Source organism: Pomacea canaliculata, linkage group LG6, assembly GCF_003073045.1.
Source record: "Pomacea canaliculata isolate SZHN2017 linkage group LG6, ASM307304v1, whole genome shotgun sequence".
NCBI lineage: Eukaryota > Metazoa > Mollusca > Gastropoda > Architaenioglossa > Ampullariidae > Pomacea > Pomacea canaliculata.
Window position 1 is genome coordinate 5,255,267 of NC_037595.1, and position 19,770 is coordinate 5,275,036.

General features: G+C 35.8%; 2 protein-coding genes across 6 annotated transcripts; both read right to left on the reverse strand.

Moving 5' to 3' along the window:
- Positions 1-202: 202 nt before the first annotated feature.
- LOC112565618 (glutathionyl-hydroquinone reductase YqjG-like) lies at positions 203-7,859 on the reverse strand. Its single transcript, XM_025241176.1, has 8 exons — positions 7,675-7,859; positions 5,542-5,720; positions 5,007-5,079; positions 4,306-4,504; positions 3,858-3,951; positions 2,669-2,785; positions 2,275-2,391; positions 203-1,426 (listed from the first exon to the last, which is right to left on the reverse strand). Exons 1-8 carry the CDS (start codon positions 7,790-7,792, stop codon positions 1,337-1,339), a joined length of 987 nt encoding a protein of 328 aa, XP_025096961.1. The 5' UTR covers positions 7,793-7,859; the 3' UTR covers positions 203-1,336.
- Positions 7,860-8,502: 643 nt separating this feature from the next.
- LOC112565617 (heterogeneous nuclear ribonucleoprotein R-like) lies at positions 8,503-19,612 on the reverse strand. 5 transcript variants are annotated; one of them, XM_025241172.1, is made up of 12 exons: positions 19,479-19,612; positions 15,799-15,961; positions 15,433-15,656; positions 14,168-14,275; positions 13,502-13,678; positions 12,998-13,133; positions 12,342-12,550; positions 11,648-11,821; positions 11,269-11,384; positions 11,001-11,074; positions 10,645-10,769; positions 8,503-9,738 (listed from the first exon to the last, which is right to left on the reverse strand). In XM_025241172.1, the coding sequence occupies exons 2-12, from the start codon at positions 15,959-15,961 to the stop codon at positions 9,382-9,384; spliced, it is 1,863 nt and encodes a 620-aa protein (XP_025096957.1). In that variant the 5' UTR covers positions 19,479-19,612; the 3' UTR covers positions 8,503-9,381. The 5 variants fall into 5 exon arrangements, with proteins under 5 accessions (XP_025096957.1, XP_025096958.1, XP_025096955.1 ...); XM_025241173.1 differs by lacking the exon at positions 19,479-19,612 and adding an exon at positions 17,544-17,675 and having other exon boundaries at positions 10,645-10,766; XM_025241170.1 differs by lacking the exon at positions 19,479-19,612 and adding an exon at positions 17,544-17,675.
- Between the last annotated feature and the right edge of the window lie 158 nt (positions 19,613-19,770).

Here is a 19,770-nt window from a genome sequence, read left to right on the forward strand (position 1 = left end):
TTCACATGTCATTATTTTGTTTTCCTGTCCCTCATATGCTGTCCATGTCTCGTTATATTCTTGTTCTTAGGCGCTAAGAGCATGCTCATTAGGAGTGTGAGTATGCACTTTACAAATTTTGCATTAATTATTATGCATGTAAAACCATTATCAGTTATCTCCCTCTCCACTTTTTTTTATTCGTTAGAGATGTCTTTTGAACTTGTGGTTTGAACATTTTTTAGTTCCTGATAATGAAAAGTATAACTGCATAAAAACCGCAGTAACTCTAAAAATATGTTAATATATTTTACATGCACACATTATAAGCTCCTTTACACAAGAAAGCTCATATACAATTCCCAATCAAATTTAAAAGAAAGCGTACAGCATACACATTTTAAAAGATTAAATATGCAATCAGAAAAAATATATAAAATAAGTACCCATAGCCATTACAGCAAAATTATAATGAAGTTAACATACATTGTAACTCATCATTCTGAGGAGAAAGACATTTAAAGGGTGCATGCCTCTGGAAAGAGAAATATGCATGTATATCTGTGTCTACAAATAAAATTTATAATATGAAACTTTCCCATCTGTTTTCTCAAGCAGAATTACCATGAGAAAAACTGCGTAGACTAAAACATACTTTCTTTTTCCTGTAAAATTTATGTTAAGCCACAAAATGAGATATTTTAAAGAAATCTGATTTTCAAAAAAATTGGTAAGTATATTATTAGACATGACAAACAGCTGTTCCATTGTATTTAAGAAAATTCACTTAAAATAAAGCATAGCCATCATTTAGCAAATCCTGTGATACATGGTTGCAAAAAAAAAATATGTAAATGCTGAATATAAATGCAAAACCTTATATAGCAGGCCACCAGAAAAATCACAAAATGTGCAGTTTCCACATATATGAATAGCTTAACAAAGTTTGATTCTATATGATGGGACAATGACTGCACAAAACTAGTCCTCAAAATTCAAATCACACTCATAAAAAAAAAAAAAGAAATGAAATTTTCCTTAGAATTATCTTTTTAAATATGCTGAATCATGACATTCTTAGTTTTTGTTACCTGGTTCCTCTGTGCGTTTTATATTTTTGTCTTATTAGTCATCCGAACTGTTATTCATACTTCTGTTCCTTCATATGTTGTCCATGTCTCATTCTTGTCTTAAGTGCTAAAAGCAAACTCCTTATGAGCATGAGTATATGCTATACTATAAATAATGCATTTATTATTAAATCTTTATTATCCATGTCAAAAATTATGTAACCTCCCTGCAAAAAAGATTTTAAATGTATGGTCTTTTAAAAAAATAATAGAATACACTGATGGATTTACAGAGATTCTCGACCATGTGGTGACATGAAATCCAAGTCAGGACCAACAGGCACAATACCCAAAGGGTTAAGGGATTTGTGGCTCTCCTGAAAAAAGAAATACAAGCTCATAAAAATATTCCTTACTTCAATAGCTATCAAACATGCTGGCTAACCTTTCAATAAGAGTATTAAGCACAATGCAATAACCAAAACAAAAAAAACCCACCCAGAAATGTTTAGTAGAAGGAGGGGAATTGGTGTGTTACGCTGATTTGGCAACAAAAGTTATATCACAAACAAACAGCTGTCCATGTCAGCACTGGGGCTAGTGGGAAGCAGGGCCTCGAGGAAATAGAACAGTGGTGCCTTTCCAAACTCGCATAACAATGTGAGGTAATAAATGAAATAGTGTTGTAATACTGAACAGCTTTTGAATAATAATAATTATAATAATAATAATGGGACAACACAAAATGTTTGTAGTTCTAGTGAATGCACCGTGATAAACATGTGATGTACAGGTACAGTTTTATTGTAGGTCACAGGCTGGTTAATGTATATTCTTAGTAATGTACAAACAGAATTTACTTTTATCCACTAAAAGGGGAGGCGATCTGAGTTCTTGGAATTTCAATGATTGTGAAAAACTACGGATTATCTCCATCTCTTGATGTACCATCCCACCAGGCACTATGAAAGAGGCCTGCTTGCCACCCCCTAACATTGATGTTGGCTATGTAAATAGTTGTCACATGCAGATGAGACAAGCTCAGAATCAACGACAGTCGATCCTCACTGCATTGTTGACAGACATTAGCAAATCCACCACTGGATTGCTTCTATCTAGAAAGGCGCAGAATCAATAATGTAAAAATAAATAAATGAAATAAAATGTAACATTCCTTGCTCACTTGGAAGTTGCAGTAAGAAACAAGAAAGTATGATGAACCTACATAATAGTGTTTCATGATGTGCTCCTGGTCAACAGTCGCTGCCACACCAGGCATCTGAAACAGCTCTCGGACATAGGCCCACAGGTTTGGATAATCTGTGATACGTTTTTTGTTAGTCTGCACAAAAAAAGCAAAATTTACCAAGATTAGCATATGAAAATAGTCTTGCACACATTCAAAATTTCCGTCTTGACGCTTTTAAAACAATTCAGTGTGTGTCATGTTCTGCTAATCTACTCATTCCCCTAAAAAAAAAAAGAAGTGCACTTCTACTAACATTTAGTAACTGTTCCAAGGTTTGATAAATAAACTGAAACTGTGTATACAAACATTTATAAATGGATATTCTAAAAGCAACCATACATGTATCACTGGAAATAAATGCTAGACCCACCTTGAAGTGTGTGTGGTAGACAGTATCAAACCTAACAAGCGTTGTGAATAAGCGCACATCAGCTTCAGTAAACCGTTTACCAATGAGGTATCGCTGTTTGGTTAAAATGGATTCTGCCTGGATAAATAATACAAAGTAATTCTTAATTTGGCTCCAGCATACTTCTTTGAAAAAAAAAATCACCTGCCAAGACAACAGATGTCAAGTACAGTTAACTCATGATACTTAGATTAACCTATAAATATTTTAAATTTAGCTGTGGCAGCTCTTTTTCTTGAGATCATCATATTGGTATTTGAAACAATAAATTACCATAACAGAATGTACCAAAAGCACATGCATGAAAATGTTTTCAGTGAAGGGGAAAAAACGCAATCACTAGAGTGATAGCAGATCTTTTTGAACAGCTGATTACCCCTGTTACTAATCTGCTATGTACAATTTGAATGCAAAGTATTTTTTAAGGCATCTATGCACATGTGCTGTATAAACAAGTATGACTGAAATTGGAGTGTTTTTCTATCATGATGAAGAAAAAGTTTGATAGTGATATTAATGTTTTACAATATACTTCTGATATTTTGAAATGCTTCAAGTGCTTAAAGTGTATGATAGAAATCAACAACCATTAAGCAGTGATGGCACTGTTTATTTTTAGAAGCCTACAGAAAAGAGGCCAACTCTATCACTGGTGCAACTGAAGTTCCTCTCTATTGTCATACTGATATTTGCATAGACTTCCACTCAAGCAGTGACCTCCCAATCCCAGACAATGCCTGATCTACACTTAAAATATTTTCACTTGGTCCTTAGTCATCTACATTCCCAAATAGTCGAATAGCTAGTTTGAAATTCTCTAAGTCTTATTTTTAAAGGTAAACTTCATCACCTAACCTTTTCAGGTCATTGGAGAGTGAGGTGTTAGAGAGAACTCACTTTTCTCAAGGGCAGCTGTATGAAGGAGTGCCCATTTCCTCTTCCTCACTGCCTTACCTTCCCCCATCCCTTTATGGAGTCAAGTATCCATTTATGATGGCTGAGTCAGCTGGGGAAAATTAGCTAATTTTACATGTGTGTGAAATCAGCAAGTCTCTGGGTTCAGATGCCAGTGCTATAACTACTTGACTTTTGCTTCCCCCTTGTTTCTAATTGCCTTACTAAATAGGAAGAATTTAGTCAAATAATATACCTTATCAAGACCTTCAAAAACATCTTTAACAGCAGCATTGTAAGCCTCTTGAGACTGTGCAAATCCACACCTGTAAACTCCATTGTTGATTTGACTGAAAAGAAAATAGTAATAAATGAATCAATGACAATAACTTTATCATCTTTGTAGACAGAAATTGTGATGTTGTCTTAATTATATTCTGAAAAACTACTTTTGCACAGACCATGTATAAGTATGGTCACATCCAATTAGGACAGTTGGAAGCAAATGTTAATTAGCTATGCCCATGAACCTGGAGTAGAGTTTTGTTCTCCTCTGTTTATGTTGCTGTCTGAAAGCTTATAGCCTGTGAATAAAACTGGATTATTTCCTTAGGTTTTTGATTTAATCCTTTTTAATGAACAGTCTAGTCATAGACTGGTAAATGGAAATATTTTTATATTTGATTGATCATTACGACACTCACGGATAAACCCAATCATTGACAACATCAATCTGCTGCCTCAGATTTTCTGGGTATAGGTCCAGTTTCTTCTGTTCTTCAGTCTTGCAGAATGCATTGAACTCAGAAGTCAGCATGCGAATGATTTCACTGGACTCATTGTTGACTATTGTCTTCTTTATTTTGTCCCACAGACAAGGCACTGTGATATTGCCATTGTATTCTGTAGACAACACACAGCCACACACAGTGCATACAGTAATGAATTCTAAAAGCTGGTTATTAAAAAGTGAACCACAACACTTATTTTTTTACCAAAATTGGTTTTTTCCATTTTTATTTTTTTTAAATTGTGATAATTTCTAGTAACTTTTATTTCAGTAACTAATTTTCTTATGGGGAAAAACATTTTCATGTACTTACAAACAGTAGAAAGAAAGTACCAGCCATGCACACAAAAGATAAAGAATGAAAATGTAAGCATATGAAATGGTATTCTTAAAAAAGATTTGTTAATTTTTTTCTCACATACAAACAAATGAACTGGTGTAGTGAAACAATTAGTATAGGTGTTTCCATCCTAAACAGTTTTATAATGTAGTAGAAATCCACTTTTCATCTAAATGAGTTTATGCTGCTGTTACATTGAAACAAAAATTTGATTGAAACTAATAACAATGATCTTGACTAAAAACAAAAACAGCTACAATTTCACATTAACCTACCAGGATCTGCCTTTTTATAAATTTCCTTCAAGTATGTGCAGTTATTCACAGTGTCCAGACCACACTTGGGTTTCTAAAAAATAAAATAATAATTTATTTCCCTCAATAACATCAAGATGAAATGCTAAAGCATAATCTGTGAAGTAAAAAAGTATTAAAAAAACTATTCCCAGTATGAATGATTAACTCTCAATATTAGATATGTAAGCAAATAAGTACAAACAACTGCTTTACAGTTGATAAAAATTGCCACATAACTTATGTCAATCTTTTTCTTGTTGAGATGTAAGAATTCAATTTCAATTGCACATTACATGACAAAATAAAAATTATTTTTGGTATCGTTATTTTTGCAACATTACTTTATCATTAGTTGGTCAACCAGAATTTCTAAAAACAGAAAGCAATCAGCAAATTTTATTAATTAAAATTAATTTCTGCATAAAATGTGAAAATCTGAAAGGTTAGTTTAAAATATCTTAGAAAGAAGAAAACAAATTGTACATTATACTCCAAGAAATCAAATATGGCGCACTTTGTCTGTAAATGACCATCCGCCTTCACTAAGGAACCAGTCAACAACAGTCACGGAAATGACATCCTCAAGACCTTTTAGTACCCTAACAATGAGAGTGCGGTGGGCCCAGGGGCAGGCCAAGGACACATATAGGTGGTAACGTCCTGACTCCGCAGGAAAGCCTGTTGATCCATCAGCTGCAACAGCATTCCATTAATGTTTTAATAAAGTAACAAATGATGTTTGTAAGGGAAACAGCTAAGATTTCCTGGAATAAAAAAATTAATGAAACTGGGTTTCTTCCTCTCCCATTCCTGTATAACGGACAATTTCATTGACCCAGTTCTTTTGTGGGAAGAGGGCACATGAAGGGGCATATTGTTAAGAGACTGAGAAAACAATTGTAAATTTATAATCACATATATGGTCACTCAGGTGACTATGAGGTAGTAATTTTGACCTTAAACCGATCAACAATCAGAGATCCAATATTACGGCACTGGCAGAAGGTTAAGTGGGACATCTCTAAGGGGATGAGCAATGAGATAGCTCTAACCTCTTTAAAGTCAGACAGTAATTGCTCACATCGTAGATAGCTATGACAGTTAAAACTCTTACAAGATTACCATAATAATTAGCATTTTTCACAACTATAATTTGCTGTCCAGGCATTATATAATGATATCTGACAAGTCAATTTGCTCTCATGACTCTGACAAATGTCTGCTGTACCGACTGTGACATGCACTGTCTCTCCACTGTAATCTCCTATTCCTTAGCCCAGTTTTACCAACAACAAATCTTATACTATGCACTAGGTAGCTGTCATAGAGCAAGAATATGGCTACTTTACACACAGCAGGAGGAGAAAGTTCTTTTATCTTTAATTCTTTTCCCTCTTTTAAACGCCTTCATTCACGCATGAAATACATCCTTCCTTACCTGCAGGGAATATTTTTATTAGTATTCATGCTGTGAAAAGTTAACGGTCTCCCATCAGATACTGCCACAAACTAAACTATGAATAACAAGTAGACAGAAGTACAATCACCACAGCTTATCCCAGCAATGAATCATATTATCCACAAAAAAGCAGTTTGCCTGCCACAGACATTAAAAATGCCTTCCCTTTTCTATTTGGCAAACACAACACATATGCGTTTGAATGCCTACACTCTAGGTTAATAATATGCTACCTGATGTCTCATACTACACACACTTTGTTGATGAGTAAATGTACCAGGTAGTCCAGGAATCAAATGATAGACTCTCTACAAGTACAAGCAGTGAAGTGAGATCAGACATTAAGTAAAGTCATGGTTTATAGCATACCTAACAATGACATCCATGCAAATATCACCATGAATAGAAGAAGCCTTCAAGTACTTCTGGACATTTTCAAGACTGAGCACATAATGCCTATGTTTTGCAGCCAAGCAGGTATTGAGATTTTAAAAAACCAGTTCTTGCAAAAATCAAGACACCTGTCGTAGTTTCACCATGTGATACTCCACAACACATGGATTTATATGACAAGTCTTGTAGGTACTATTAAATTTATTCTGGAAGGACAACGAAAATTCTTCACTAATGTGAAGTAAGCAAAAAAAAAGTTTTTTTAATGCTTTTTTCCATTTAGCCCTCGCCCTTTTCAGGAAAAGATGCTAGGTAATTAAGTACTAAAATAATAATTAGTAATAAACATAAGCTAGGATATCAAAGGCGAAAGGATGGTGAATATGTACAAAAGTTGTGCTTAACAGGTATTTGCAGGGGTCCTGGAGTTGAGGAGTATCTCTAGATGCAAAATGAGCAGCAGGCAACCAGCGTGGACTCGTATACTCGAGGGACTAAATTAACTTAATATCTGATCGCTGTACAACGGCGAAGACAAGGCTAATAACAAATAATTTGAAATAATGGATGTCATCTGATTTATACTTTTGCCTTACCGTCCTTTTTATTCAGTGATGTTGCAAGAAGACATGACTTGATTCAGTTTCAATTCTGTGAGCAGTTATTCCTATTTGCATTTTTAAAATAAAAAATTAAAAGAAGGCTAGGATGATGATACTAACAATAAACCAAGACATGAATTCGAGAATCAACAACAGGTATGCATGATGAGACAAATTCAGTCTGGTAGCTTACCTGATATCCAGTTCCGAAATGAAGAGGCTTTACGTATATATTCGCCTTTATCATTAACACTAGTGCGCCAAGACTGCTTAGTATTATGATCTTCCGTCTTTCCCTGTGGTGTTGCCATAGTTGTGCTGCTTGTATTGCGCGCTGCTTATCTCAGAGCGAAGTGGCCGCGGCCCTCAACAAGCGATGACTCAGCATAAGGGAGACAACTACGGATACAGAACGTCTTTATGCGGTCCAAAGCAGTTTCATTTTTCATAAATTTGAGTTTACTTAAATCAAGTTAACTTGAAGGAAAAAAAAAACTGTAGTAATTTTCACTCACTTCTTTTCTTTAGTTTGAAAATTTCCCTTTTCTTAGGGGAGGTGAAGAGTAGCATTGAAAGGACAATATTCCCACTAGCAATGTCTTGGCCTTGGGGACCGCCTCATTTTATACAATTATGACAAATGGTTGCTTAAACCCATGAAATATCTCTGCTACCATAAACTTTCATTCGTGGATAGTTGTGCGAGTAATGATTGCAAACTTCATAAATGCTGTCAAAATTATGAGTATGAAGTTTGCAAATGCGTTGGCACACACGCTTAAGATTGGAAGTTTAAACTTTAACTTATTTTGCTAAACACATTGATCTTTAATTTATCCCCATGTCTGCCTATCTCCAAAAACATTCACGTGCACCTTGTGTGCAGACACCAAATACTTAAAAGAGGCTAATTCAAATTGTGCAAAAAAAAAAAAAAAACCAACAAAAAAACAAAACATTCATACACTCACATGCTGTACTTGAGATCACTCAGTCTAAACAGTATTTTGAACACAAGTCGTACACATAAAAACCGTAGCTTTATTCAGTTTTCAAAATGAACACTTTTAAGTGCCTCTGTGCCAAAACTTCACAAAGGATGAACCTGATAATCCATCAGAATTGTCCACTTCTCTATGGCGCAGTGAACAGCCAACTTAAAGTGGCACCTGAAGAATTAGGTTCGGTCAGTCAGATGTCTTAGCTGTCCGTAACTCCCTCTTGCCAAAGTTTAAAAACATGCAGCTAAATAAAAATGCTGAAACACACTACAGTTACATGATTACTTTTTTTTTTAATTTTCAAACTCTAAATTTTTTTGGGCAGAAATATGGAAGTTCCATCAAACTTTTAAAAAAAAAAAAAAAAAAAATTTGTCAATCACATCCTCTGACCAGGTGTCACAAGAGGGTGTTCAAGCAATTAGTGCATGTGCAGACTTCAGCTGAGGCATTTTACGCCTCATCTACACATACAAGCTGCCTTTGGGAAATAGCCAGCAATCTGTGAAGGTCTTACGTGGGGCCTTCCTCAGCTCCATACAGTTCCTTGCAGAGATTCAGGGTCAACACTCAGCGTTTACTCCCCCTTTTTTTTCTCTCCCCAATTTGATGGAAAATATCCTTTCTGCAGTATAAACAATGTGGTTCACATAAAATTTGGCCACATCCAGGTCCGAAAAAAATTAATAAAAAACTTACAATGAGGGATGCTTCAGTATGTACATATTTCCAAACAGCCAGGAGAGAGAATTTTTGAATCCTATCCTTTTTTGCTTTTTTTATTTTTGCTCAGCAAAAATACTTTAATACTTTCATGTTTTTGAACTTTTGTTTCATCTCTGAAATGTTTACTTTCAGTCTTCTTTTAAAACCAACCAGAGTGTAACATAGGGCACCTTTCAGCCCCAGTTTTCACCATATGAATCCTGGTACCACTGTGCATCATTTCCACCATAACTGTAACCACCACCGCCGTAACCAGATTGTTCTAGAGGCTGCTGGGCGATTGGCTGATTGCCCCAGTTGTCCTGCATATTGCGGCGCTTGGTCACGCCCTGGTTGAAGTCGCTGCCCGCTTTCCTCTTGCCTCCTCCCCTTGGCTGTTGTGGGCTCCCTTTTAACAGGCCACCGCGTCCCCCTCGCGAGGCTGCAGAGAGTGAAGGCCGTGCACCTCGGCCCCTAACGCCCACCCCTCGTACTGGTGCCACGCCGTGGGCGGGGCCACGCATCGGTGGGCCACCACGCCCTCGCATAGGCTATCAATAAAAGAAAAAAGAAATTTTAAGACATTTTATGCCCTAGTGGTTTGTTTTACTTCTTGATAATGTTCCAACATCAAAAGTAAAAAATCCAGGGCTCATGGATATAAAGCTAACCTATGGATTTGATAATATAAAGGTTATTCTGAAATTCTAAATATCTGACTCAACAGAACCTCAGAGTGCAGAGATACCCTATTATGACCAACAGCCTTCATGATGAGCCTCCTGATAAAAAAATATATATAGCAAGGGACTTTTTGTTTCAAAGACATGCCAAATAAACATTGTCACTCTATGACAAGAGCATTTGCTGAACATTTTACATTTTGTTGAAGTTTCCTTTGCATTTGTTTCTCAAATTGAATTTCCCACAGCTGCATGCAGAAAAACAAAGAAAAAAAAAAATCAAACCACTAAATTCATTGAAATGTAAAGAGCGATACTCCCAAAATTTCACCAATCTTTTTTCTTTTTGGCCTTATCGAAGCAGTATTAACCGACAAATTTGAAATGGGGAACTAACATTCACAAACCCAGACACTTAACACCCAGAGAAAACTGAAGACACACATCAAAGCCATTTTCTGTCATAAGTGGGTAGCACTGCACAAACAGCATGCAAATATTATATTTCTCTAACACTTAACATAAAACAAATTAACAATAAATTCTCACAAAATATGTAACTGTCACATCATACTGACCATTTACAAAAACTGTGCCACAATTCTATGCCAGCCTATTACTAAACAAGGTTGTGATATCTAAAATAAAAAACTCACAACCCACACAAACTAACTGTACTTGCAAAAAAAACAAAAACCAAAAACTAGACACTAACACGACATGCTGTACAACAACTTCTGAGCCCTGGACTGAAAAGATGTTTTATATACTTACAGGGGGAGGGTAAGGTCCACCTCGGCCCCTGCCACGAGGTGGTATTGGAGGTGGGGGAGGAGTGTAGCCTCCATAAAAGTCATAGTCATCATATCCATAGTATGGGTCATCATAGTAGGGATCTGCTAATTAAAAACATTAATTGCCTTTTCTCAGAAGGTTTAAAAAAATACAGCAGTCACCATATCGGGACAGTTTTCATGAAATGCGCTTTACCATTAGACAGTACTAGAATTCCTTCTATTTCAAAAAAAGTCTACTATAGTTAGCTGGTGGAAACAAAGCAGACTGTGTGCCAGTTAAGTTCAAAAATAACAGTAATAATGCTGTTACAGTTAATAAAACACCATCTTTACCTGGAATTCTTCGCATGCCACCTCGAGACATTACACCAGGTGGTCGTACTGGTGGGCTCCAGTAATCATCCCACCTACATAAAATTGAATTGTGATACAATTTGTGCTGACATAAAAGACAAAAAGTATTTTACAAGACAAATACGAACTTGAAATTGAACAACTAAAGGATGAAATAGATACAAATTAACACGAACATATTTCCCACCTCAAGCCCTTAAAAACAGCCTATTCCAAAGAGCATTTTGACGATGACAAAATGACTCACCCCACATATCCACCCCGAACTATACGACGGTCTTGTTCACGTTTGCGCTGCTCTTTCTTTTTGTTTTCTGTGGGTGGTTTTGCTAAGGATATATTGATTTCCAAATTGCCAATTTTCTGAAAGAAATGTTGAAAAGACATATTTTACTACATAATCAATATACTTTTAAGAAACTATTTCAGGATGTATAAATGAAGCATACACTCCCATTGCATAAATCAGATGTAAATACCTACTAATCTTTCAACAAATTTCTATTACAGGATAGCACGCAAGTATATCAGACTGTGCACTAATAAATACTTCAATTTGCTCCAAAAGTTTATAGCTTAATAAGTCATGGCAGAACGAAAAAGCGTATAAAAATAAAAACAGGTACCTCGCCATTCAAAGCTTCCATGGCTTTCACAGCATCATCTCTATCTTCAAAGTGAATGAAGCCATAATCTTTGATCTTTTTGACTCGCTCGACCTTTCCGTATGCACCAAATTTTTCCTTCAACATTTCTTCTGTGACATCTGATGTCAGGTTACGCACATATAAAACTTTCACCTGTAACAAGCAAATATTCAACAAATTAAATATTATTCAACAAAAATAAGCACACTATCCTAATCCTACAGCACATGTCCTAGTCAAAACTGAAGTGCCAGACTGCCCACAAGGGACGCCACCAAGCACAGGATCTAACGGCTCTCATGATGGAGCTGCTAGACAGAGAGACTGCAGTACTTGCATGCATGTAAGCAACATAAATAACTCAAAATTAATTTTCGTGAGATCAAGTCTGGTTTGACACAATTTTATCCACTTCTGTGCCAAATCATCCAGCAGGAAGGAATAGTTTGACATACATAAGAGAAATAATATCCTTTAACATGTCATAAAAAAGAAAATCTCTCTCATGATTTCCTTAACAAACTGGCCAAAATACATAAATTTGACTTCAAGCCAAATTTTAATTATGTAGCAGAAAAAACAAAAGTTAAGTTTTATTAATGTTAAGTTTTGCAGTATGCAGTTAGAAAGGGAGAATGGAATAAAAAAAGAGAGAGAGAGAAAGAAACCAAACCTTTGCCATTGTGTCTTCATCTGGTTCTTCTTGAGGATCTGCCCAATCAACGATGATAGCACATTGCCACACCTTTACTCTACCCGTGGATAGTTTTCTTTTAGCTGTAGAAGCAGACTTGTGGGAATCATACTCAAGAAAGGCAAATCCTCTGTTCTTTAATTTTGGGTTGTCCGCAGATCCATACACAATGCAGTCAATTAGGCCCTCTGAAAACAAATTATCACAATGCAAGGTTATCAATTTAAAAACACAAGCACAGAGGCTGCAATCAAAAGACTGCACTTCACAGTGAATGCTCACCAGAAAGACCAGTGCTTCCTCCTTTATCTTCTTCTAAGATATGCCAGGTTTTGGTAGAATGTTTGGGAGAGTTTGGGGGTTTTGTGGGGGTTGGGTGGACGGATGTAGGAGAGAGGTTGGGCTAGTGTTGAGTAGATTTTCCACCTTTTGTTTGGACACAGCTTTGTGTGTCATTCATCTGCTAGATTTTTTTTTTAAATGAGGGCGGCTGAAGGAACAGTAATCTCAAAATTTTGCCATTCCACTTTTTTTCCCAATGGGTCTGAGGACAAATGATTTGAAATTGCCCAAAGGGATAACAGTTACCGCTTTGAAAAGTGGAAAAAAGACAGATTTCTCTGTCAAAGGAATACCTGTTTGTTTACCAAATTCTTCTTTTATCTCCTCTTTGGTCTTGTTTTTTGGAATGTTTCCCACAAATAATCTCAAGTTGGCAATGGAGATATTAACCTTCAAAGTCTTGCCTTTTCTGATTTCAAAACCGTCAAGCTGAAAGAAAATTTTGAAAATTTTGGATTCACAAAAATTTGAAAATGGCCAAAATATAAAGCAGAAATGTTTTCTCAGGGTTTTTTCTTCAGCTGTTAATGATAGTTTTGGCTTCAATGACATATAATTTTGATGGGACAACACAAGCACTTACCACTGAATCAATCTTACCACATGGTACAGAAGTACAGCCTTCAAGCAGATTTACTGCTTTAGGCAATGCTAACAGCAAATCTGTAGAGGTGCAGTCAAAAAAAAAAAAAAAAAAAAAAAAAAAACCAACCCTGCAGCACAGGCAGCTTATTACAACTGGTCTGGCATCCATACAGCGAATACTGTTTCTCATAGCTTCAGTGCATGCTACTAACCTGTGAAACAGCTTCTGCAGCAGAGTCTTTGTCACAGAAAGTGACAAAACAGAAACCCCGATTCCAGCCAGTGATAGGGTCCATCATCAGACGCATGTCCCAGATCTTGCCACACTTCTCAAAGAGAGGAATGAGTTCATCTTCAAAGATATCTTTAGGGATCTTGCCACAGAAAACCTGAATAAGAAATATCACGCTTATGAAGACTACACTGTGTAAACCTTTTGAAACACAACTGTCATCAGAATTCAGTTTATCCATTCAGGGATCCACCTTCATTATCTAAAATTGCCCCATGACAGATTCTGATGATATACAGTATTAAAAAAGCAGCTGAATTCCTGAAAGTTTTTGTCAAAAATAGAATCCATTAAATAAAAACCTCCAGTTTGTTTTAATGTCAACATTCTAATCTTATTATAACAAGGAGTAATTTTTTGCAGTGCTTTTAATAAGGAGTTTCAAAAAGATCTTGAGTGATACACCTACACCTTTAACCTACAACTATGAAGCAACACCTACAGTTCGCAATAATGTCAGCATCATTTATTAAACTGTCACTAAAATTATAAAGATGGCAAAAATAGGCCATAAAGCCTAAAATTCTATTTATCTAAAAGCCACAAGCAATCTCAAATTGTTGTTAAACAATGGAAACAAACATACCTCGTGACCAGCACCAGGTTGTCCACCTTCCCAGTTTGGAGGTGGACCACCATATTTTCTCTGTCCAGTTGTGACATCTAAAGAGTAGCCTGTTCTTTCTAAAATTTCCTAAAATACAAAATTGTATATGTTCGGCATTAATTAGATGGTAATTGAAAAAAAAAAACAACAAAAACCACAATATGCTTAGTGTTAAGTATTTCTGCTTTAACAGCAATAATCTAATGCACATATTAGGAGAGCTAACATTTTGTGTAAAGAGTGAAAAGCAAACTGAATGGATATGTGTTTTGGCTTGTTTCTCCCTCTCCCAAATTTCCACTATTAACACTCAAGCAACCTGTGTGTCATTTATAAAGCTAACCTCAAATTAAAAACAAAACAACTGGCTTTGCATTTGTCATATTAATCCATGTGAATTGATACTCAAAACACTTTAATGCATATATCCTGGTAAAACTTTACCTGGTAAAACTATGGAGCAATTTATACTGCCAAAATTTTTCTAGCTATCCTGCCATCAGTGTAAATGAACTGTTCATACAGACATATTTTTCAATAGGAAGCCTCCAATTTTTTTTTTAATCAAAATGACAAGCAAGAATGTTTATGGATAATAACTAACTGCTAAAGGTAACCATGTACAGAGAGATTACTATAAAATTACACTAGAAGAAAAACTAGCTTGTTTGAAACACTTTACTGATGATAAGAAATCAAATGTTTAGCAACATTCCTGGGCTGTTATGATGTTCAGTATGCTTTACACTGTGAAAATAGTTTCTTATGTCTTCGTTAGTGACAATGTTTGAAGCAAATGTCAACAAAATTAGACTTTTATAATGAATGGCTATGATGACAAACTGTAGATACAGTTAAAGCATGAGAGAGCCTAGCTTCTTGAGCCTTCTCAATCATCTTAGATGTGATTGGTTTGTGTTGTATCTATACTTGCTTTATGGTAACAGGATCCCGCACAAACATGTAATTAAAGTTTCTAAGCAAATGCAATATTGCTATTCTTCCTATGCATGACATTGAATGATAATCAGAGAATTTTACCGTCAGCTCTAGTGATACCTGTGCATGACTATGCTCTCAAACATTTTAAAAATGGGATACAGCACACTTTTTTTTCCAACTGGAGCAAACAACAAGATTAGCAGTTCTAGAGAAATACTTAACTTTGAGGTTTAAAAACTACCAAACACTCCAAAACACATATTAGTAAACATCAACTGTTTTCAACCCTAGCTTACTCTAACCTTTAGCTTAGCTTCATCTGGGCCTTTGGCTTGTGATGCAGCAGCTCCCCCTTTAGTCTTTGTTCTGAATGTTTTCATTTGTCCACACAAGAAAGCACTTTTGTTGCCCACATGTTCCAAATTGCTTTCACAAAAGGACTTAAGCACTTGCAAGGCATCTTCAGGATTATACTCTTTTAGCGCATCAAGTGCTCTTTCATCCAAATCTTCATGTGTGAGTTTACCTAACAAAACATGTAAAAATATTAAAACGGTGTATCTGTGTGAACACTGTTAAAAAAAAAATATTTAAATTACATTACATTTTCATCCCCACTATCAAATGAATATGCCGATCAGGGGGAAAAAATTAGTTTAACCACTTACCCGTTTCATATATTTTAATTAGTTCTTTTGCAACAGTTTTTGCTATTCCATACTCTATCAGCTTTAAGTAGTCAGCATTTTCACTCTCAGGTTCATCTTTTATTGCTAGCAGCTCATCTTCAGTTGCTTGATCAACAGCCTCATCCCCATTTTCTGTTTTCATCTGGAACATTTGTTGCATAGTTTAGGGAGAGACAAAAGCAGATTCTTCAAAACCAACAATATCTCAGACATGGACTTTTTCCTAAAACACTTAAACACTTTTATTGCTCATGAAATAAGATGGCACAGCACTACAAATTACGAGTAAAATGCAAATTGTTAAACATATTTTTAGGCAGCATTAATTTAAATTTAGCTTTGAAGTGAGTTACATAAATGTTCAAGTTCTCTACACTCATGTTGCATGACTATATTATGAAATGTTATGTAGGAATTATTAGCTGTGGTAGACAGACATGACATAGTGGTAAATGTTAGTGCTATCATTATGTCCAAATCAGAAAATGTTTCCTTTACTAGAGCCAGCAATGGAATGCCCATTCAACTAATGATTTGGCAGGATTTAAAGCCTGGTGGAAGTTAAATCAACAATGGACAAAAGCAAATACCACAATTTACTATTTATGGGTAATCCGAAAGAAGGAAAATTTGCATCTCCCTTACTACTATGGATAGAAGTAGACAATAAAGATGTACTGTAAATCAATGACAGGGTTTAGCATTGGGAACAGGGTTAGAGTACTGACTAAATGAAACAGTCAGGGTGACATCAAACAATTTCCAGAACTCCACTATTTGCATCTAGCATATTACAATAGTGAATAGGTCGTCTTTTGTTGGCTCCGAGAAGGCAAATTTGTGCAGCCCCTTAAAGTGATTCAACAGCTGATAAAGGAGTTCTGGCGTGATGTTGTAATAACATATAGTCCCATGAATTACCTAAAACTTTAAGGCATCTGTTTTGATAAATATAAAAGAGTAGTGACTGTAAAATGCAAGAATTTTCGCCAAAGTAGTAGTACAATACTAAACCATTCCTCACAGTGTTTTTGCAAACTAAGGCATGGCTGACTTTTTCTGATTGTCAAAACTTATTAAATGCTACAAATATGACAACTCGCCAATACCCACATTTAAATTTATTAAAACGGCTTTACAATAACAGAACAATGACAAAGTACATTTACATATATACACAAACATTCCACCTCTTTCGGGAATTATAATAATTGCAAGTTAAATGTAATATGAAAATCTACAAACGAATCTTTTATTTACAAAGAGCTATTTTTATCCCGCAGAAAAACAAAGGCTAACTGCGATTGTTATATGAAGCGGTTAGTCGGAAATGCCACCACCTCACTTCCTGGTTTGCTTGAAAATAACCCACGCCATGTGCATGTTGATGACCTACTTTTAAGAACGCCACGTGGGTTGCAAAATAGTCAAAACAATCTTTCTCTTTTGGTATAACACCATCATAAAATCGTTGATGCCTAGAATAAGTCTTCCATAAACGTAAGAAATAGCTGAAACGAAGTTTAAACAATCTGAAAATCCTGTATTTGTTCTTTTATTGAATGCAAAGGAAGTTTTGCTTCAAAAAAATATCATCGCCGTTTTGCCGCCGTCAACCCGCTCAAAGAAATTCTGAATAATGCTGCTGTACAAAACTCTATTATATATTCATTGTCATAAATAGGTTAATGGGGATTTCAAATGCGTGCTGGAAAAATACTTACATTGATTTGAGCAACGACTAATCTCACTTTTCAAAAAAACTTTCCAAAACAGATAAATAAAGACTTGTGTTACAACAAATGGCGGCTAAAATCACGTGACGTACGGGGCTCTCAAATAGTAAATCAAGACATCCAAACGAAAGATGAGTGTGTGACACATTGGAAACATCTCCAGCATATAAAAATAACAGATTTGAGATTGTAAAAATTTAAATGTTTTTAAATTTTGGAAGAACTTGTTTAGAATAATACAGTTTGTCAACAGCGGATCAAAAGCTTTAGATAAGAGATTAGCAGGCATTTCGTCTTGTGGGACCACTGTGTACGTTTTTGGTCAGATTGCGTTCTCCTCTCCTGTGAGTCATTGCTGTGTATGGTATTGAAATGTGCCTGCGAGAAATCTGGCAGTTTTGCCTGGGATATAAATATAATAGAAAGATGTGTCACCTACGGGATAGGTCATATATCTAGTTGTTTACAAACAATATCACAATAACTATAAATTGTATTGAAGTTTTTGGTCGGTGAACCGGGTACAACTACGGGACTCCCTTCCAAAATAACCCCATAGATTGTAGTAGAAGAGACACAAATTGCCAATTTACTTATTAATTACGTTATCAACAAATTAAGGGTTGGAAGAGGGGGGGGGGGTTGAAACCATTTTAACTGAACAATATGACGAAAAAGTTTTGTTGATAAACACGTTCACCTGTACGCTGGCTGCTTGTACAAGTGACGTATGCGAACAGGATGTTAAATTCTTCATTATTAGGGAAAGAATCGACTTACAACAATAAAATGACGAGCAAAATACTGGAAACAATACTACAAGAAATGTTTGCATAAGTAATTGCAAAGTGAGTTTAATCTTTGTGCTAATACTATTATGGAAAAGTAACTCTTGAACATGTTCACAGATAGTGTGCGGTAGAATAGTGTAGAAAGGGAGCGGGAGAATCCAGCAGTTCAATTTTTCTGGTCTACAGAGTTTTTGTTGAATCTGACGCAATTTTTCACCGGTATTAGTTTCGGCCTTCATCAACCATTTGGATCAATTTGGATCCAGTTTGCTTTTTTATAGAAATGGATTTTGCATTTTATTTTGGTTTTGTTTTGACTCTACTAGTACCATAATAAAACTTTGTGCTGGGATTTACTGTGACTGGAAACCCTTTTACAATACAGTCTTTTATATATTATTAGTATGCTAACATGCAACTAAAGTGCATGCGCTTTCAGCATTTATCTACCTACCAGCACACCATTCTTGCTCCAATGTAGAGAGGTATAAGGCTTGAGGGCCTTTCTGAGCAGCATGATCTTAATCATTTGCTTAGAATATTTGCAAAAGCTAGTTGTATGCAAGAGACCCATTGCACATTTCAGCTGCTCATATTATCTAGTGCTCTGCTTGAATAGAATATGCATGATATTATCTCATCCTGGATTATTTCATAATACATGCTTATATTATCACTTGGGCTACCCAAAGATTTCTATGTGATGTGAGTCGATAATTATCAATAGTTTAGCTTTGTATTTGAATGAAAATGGAAAATTTCTATAAACTCTTTTTTTTGAACATAGTCTTCTTGCTTCCAATGAATTTTTTTCACTTTCATCAGTGCTTGGTCACAAAGTAAGTTCAGAACCCCTTAATGTCTTTGTGACTGGGCCAGAAAGATGGTAGTCTGCGGCAAGATGCAGGGTTATGTGGAAGGTAAGTCAATACCTCAGGTTTTGACAGCATGGGTAGCAACACCCCAATCTGTCTTTTGACACCTGACCTTGGCATTTCAGCCTGTCAAGAAACTCTTGCTGTCACAAGCACTAATTGTTGAGCTCCTCTCACAGTAATATTCCAATACTGGGCTGACAGTGCTACCAACAGAAACACAGCTGCAATTGCATATCAGATAAATATTGACTCACCCTTAACTTCTTTAGTGCTGGCTGCACTGATGTTTAGGGACAGACTTCTTGGGGTGTCTTTATCAGACTGCAGCTGTTTTTGGTGTTGTCCTGCAGTGCTCTGTCATATCACAGTGCAGTGTGTTAGTGAAAATGACAATGCTGTCAGCACTGTTCGGTGTCATTAAACAGCCACCTTCACTGATTGTTTTAGTTGTTAAAAGATTGGAATTCTCAGAACAAGGAAGCCAAGTATGCCTCTTGCTTTTACAAATAACTATTGTAAAAGGATATGGACAGCTGAGGGAAAGGT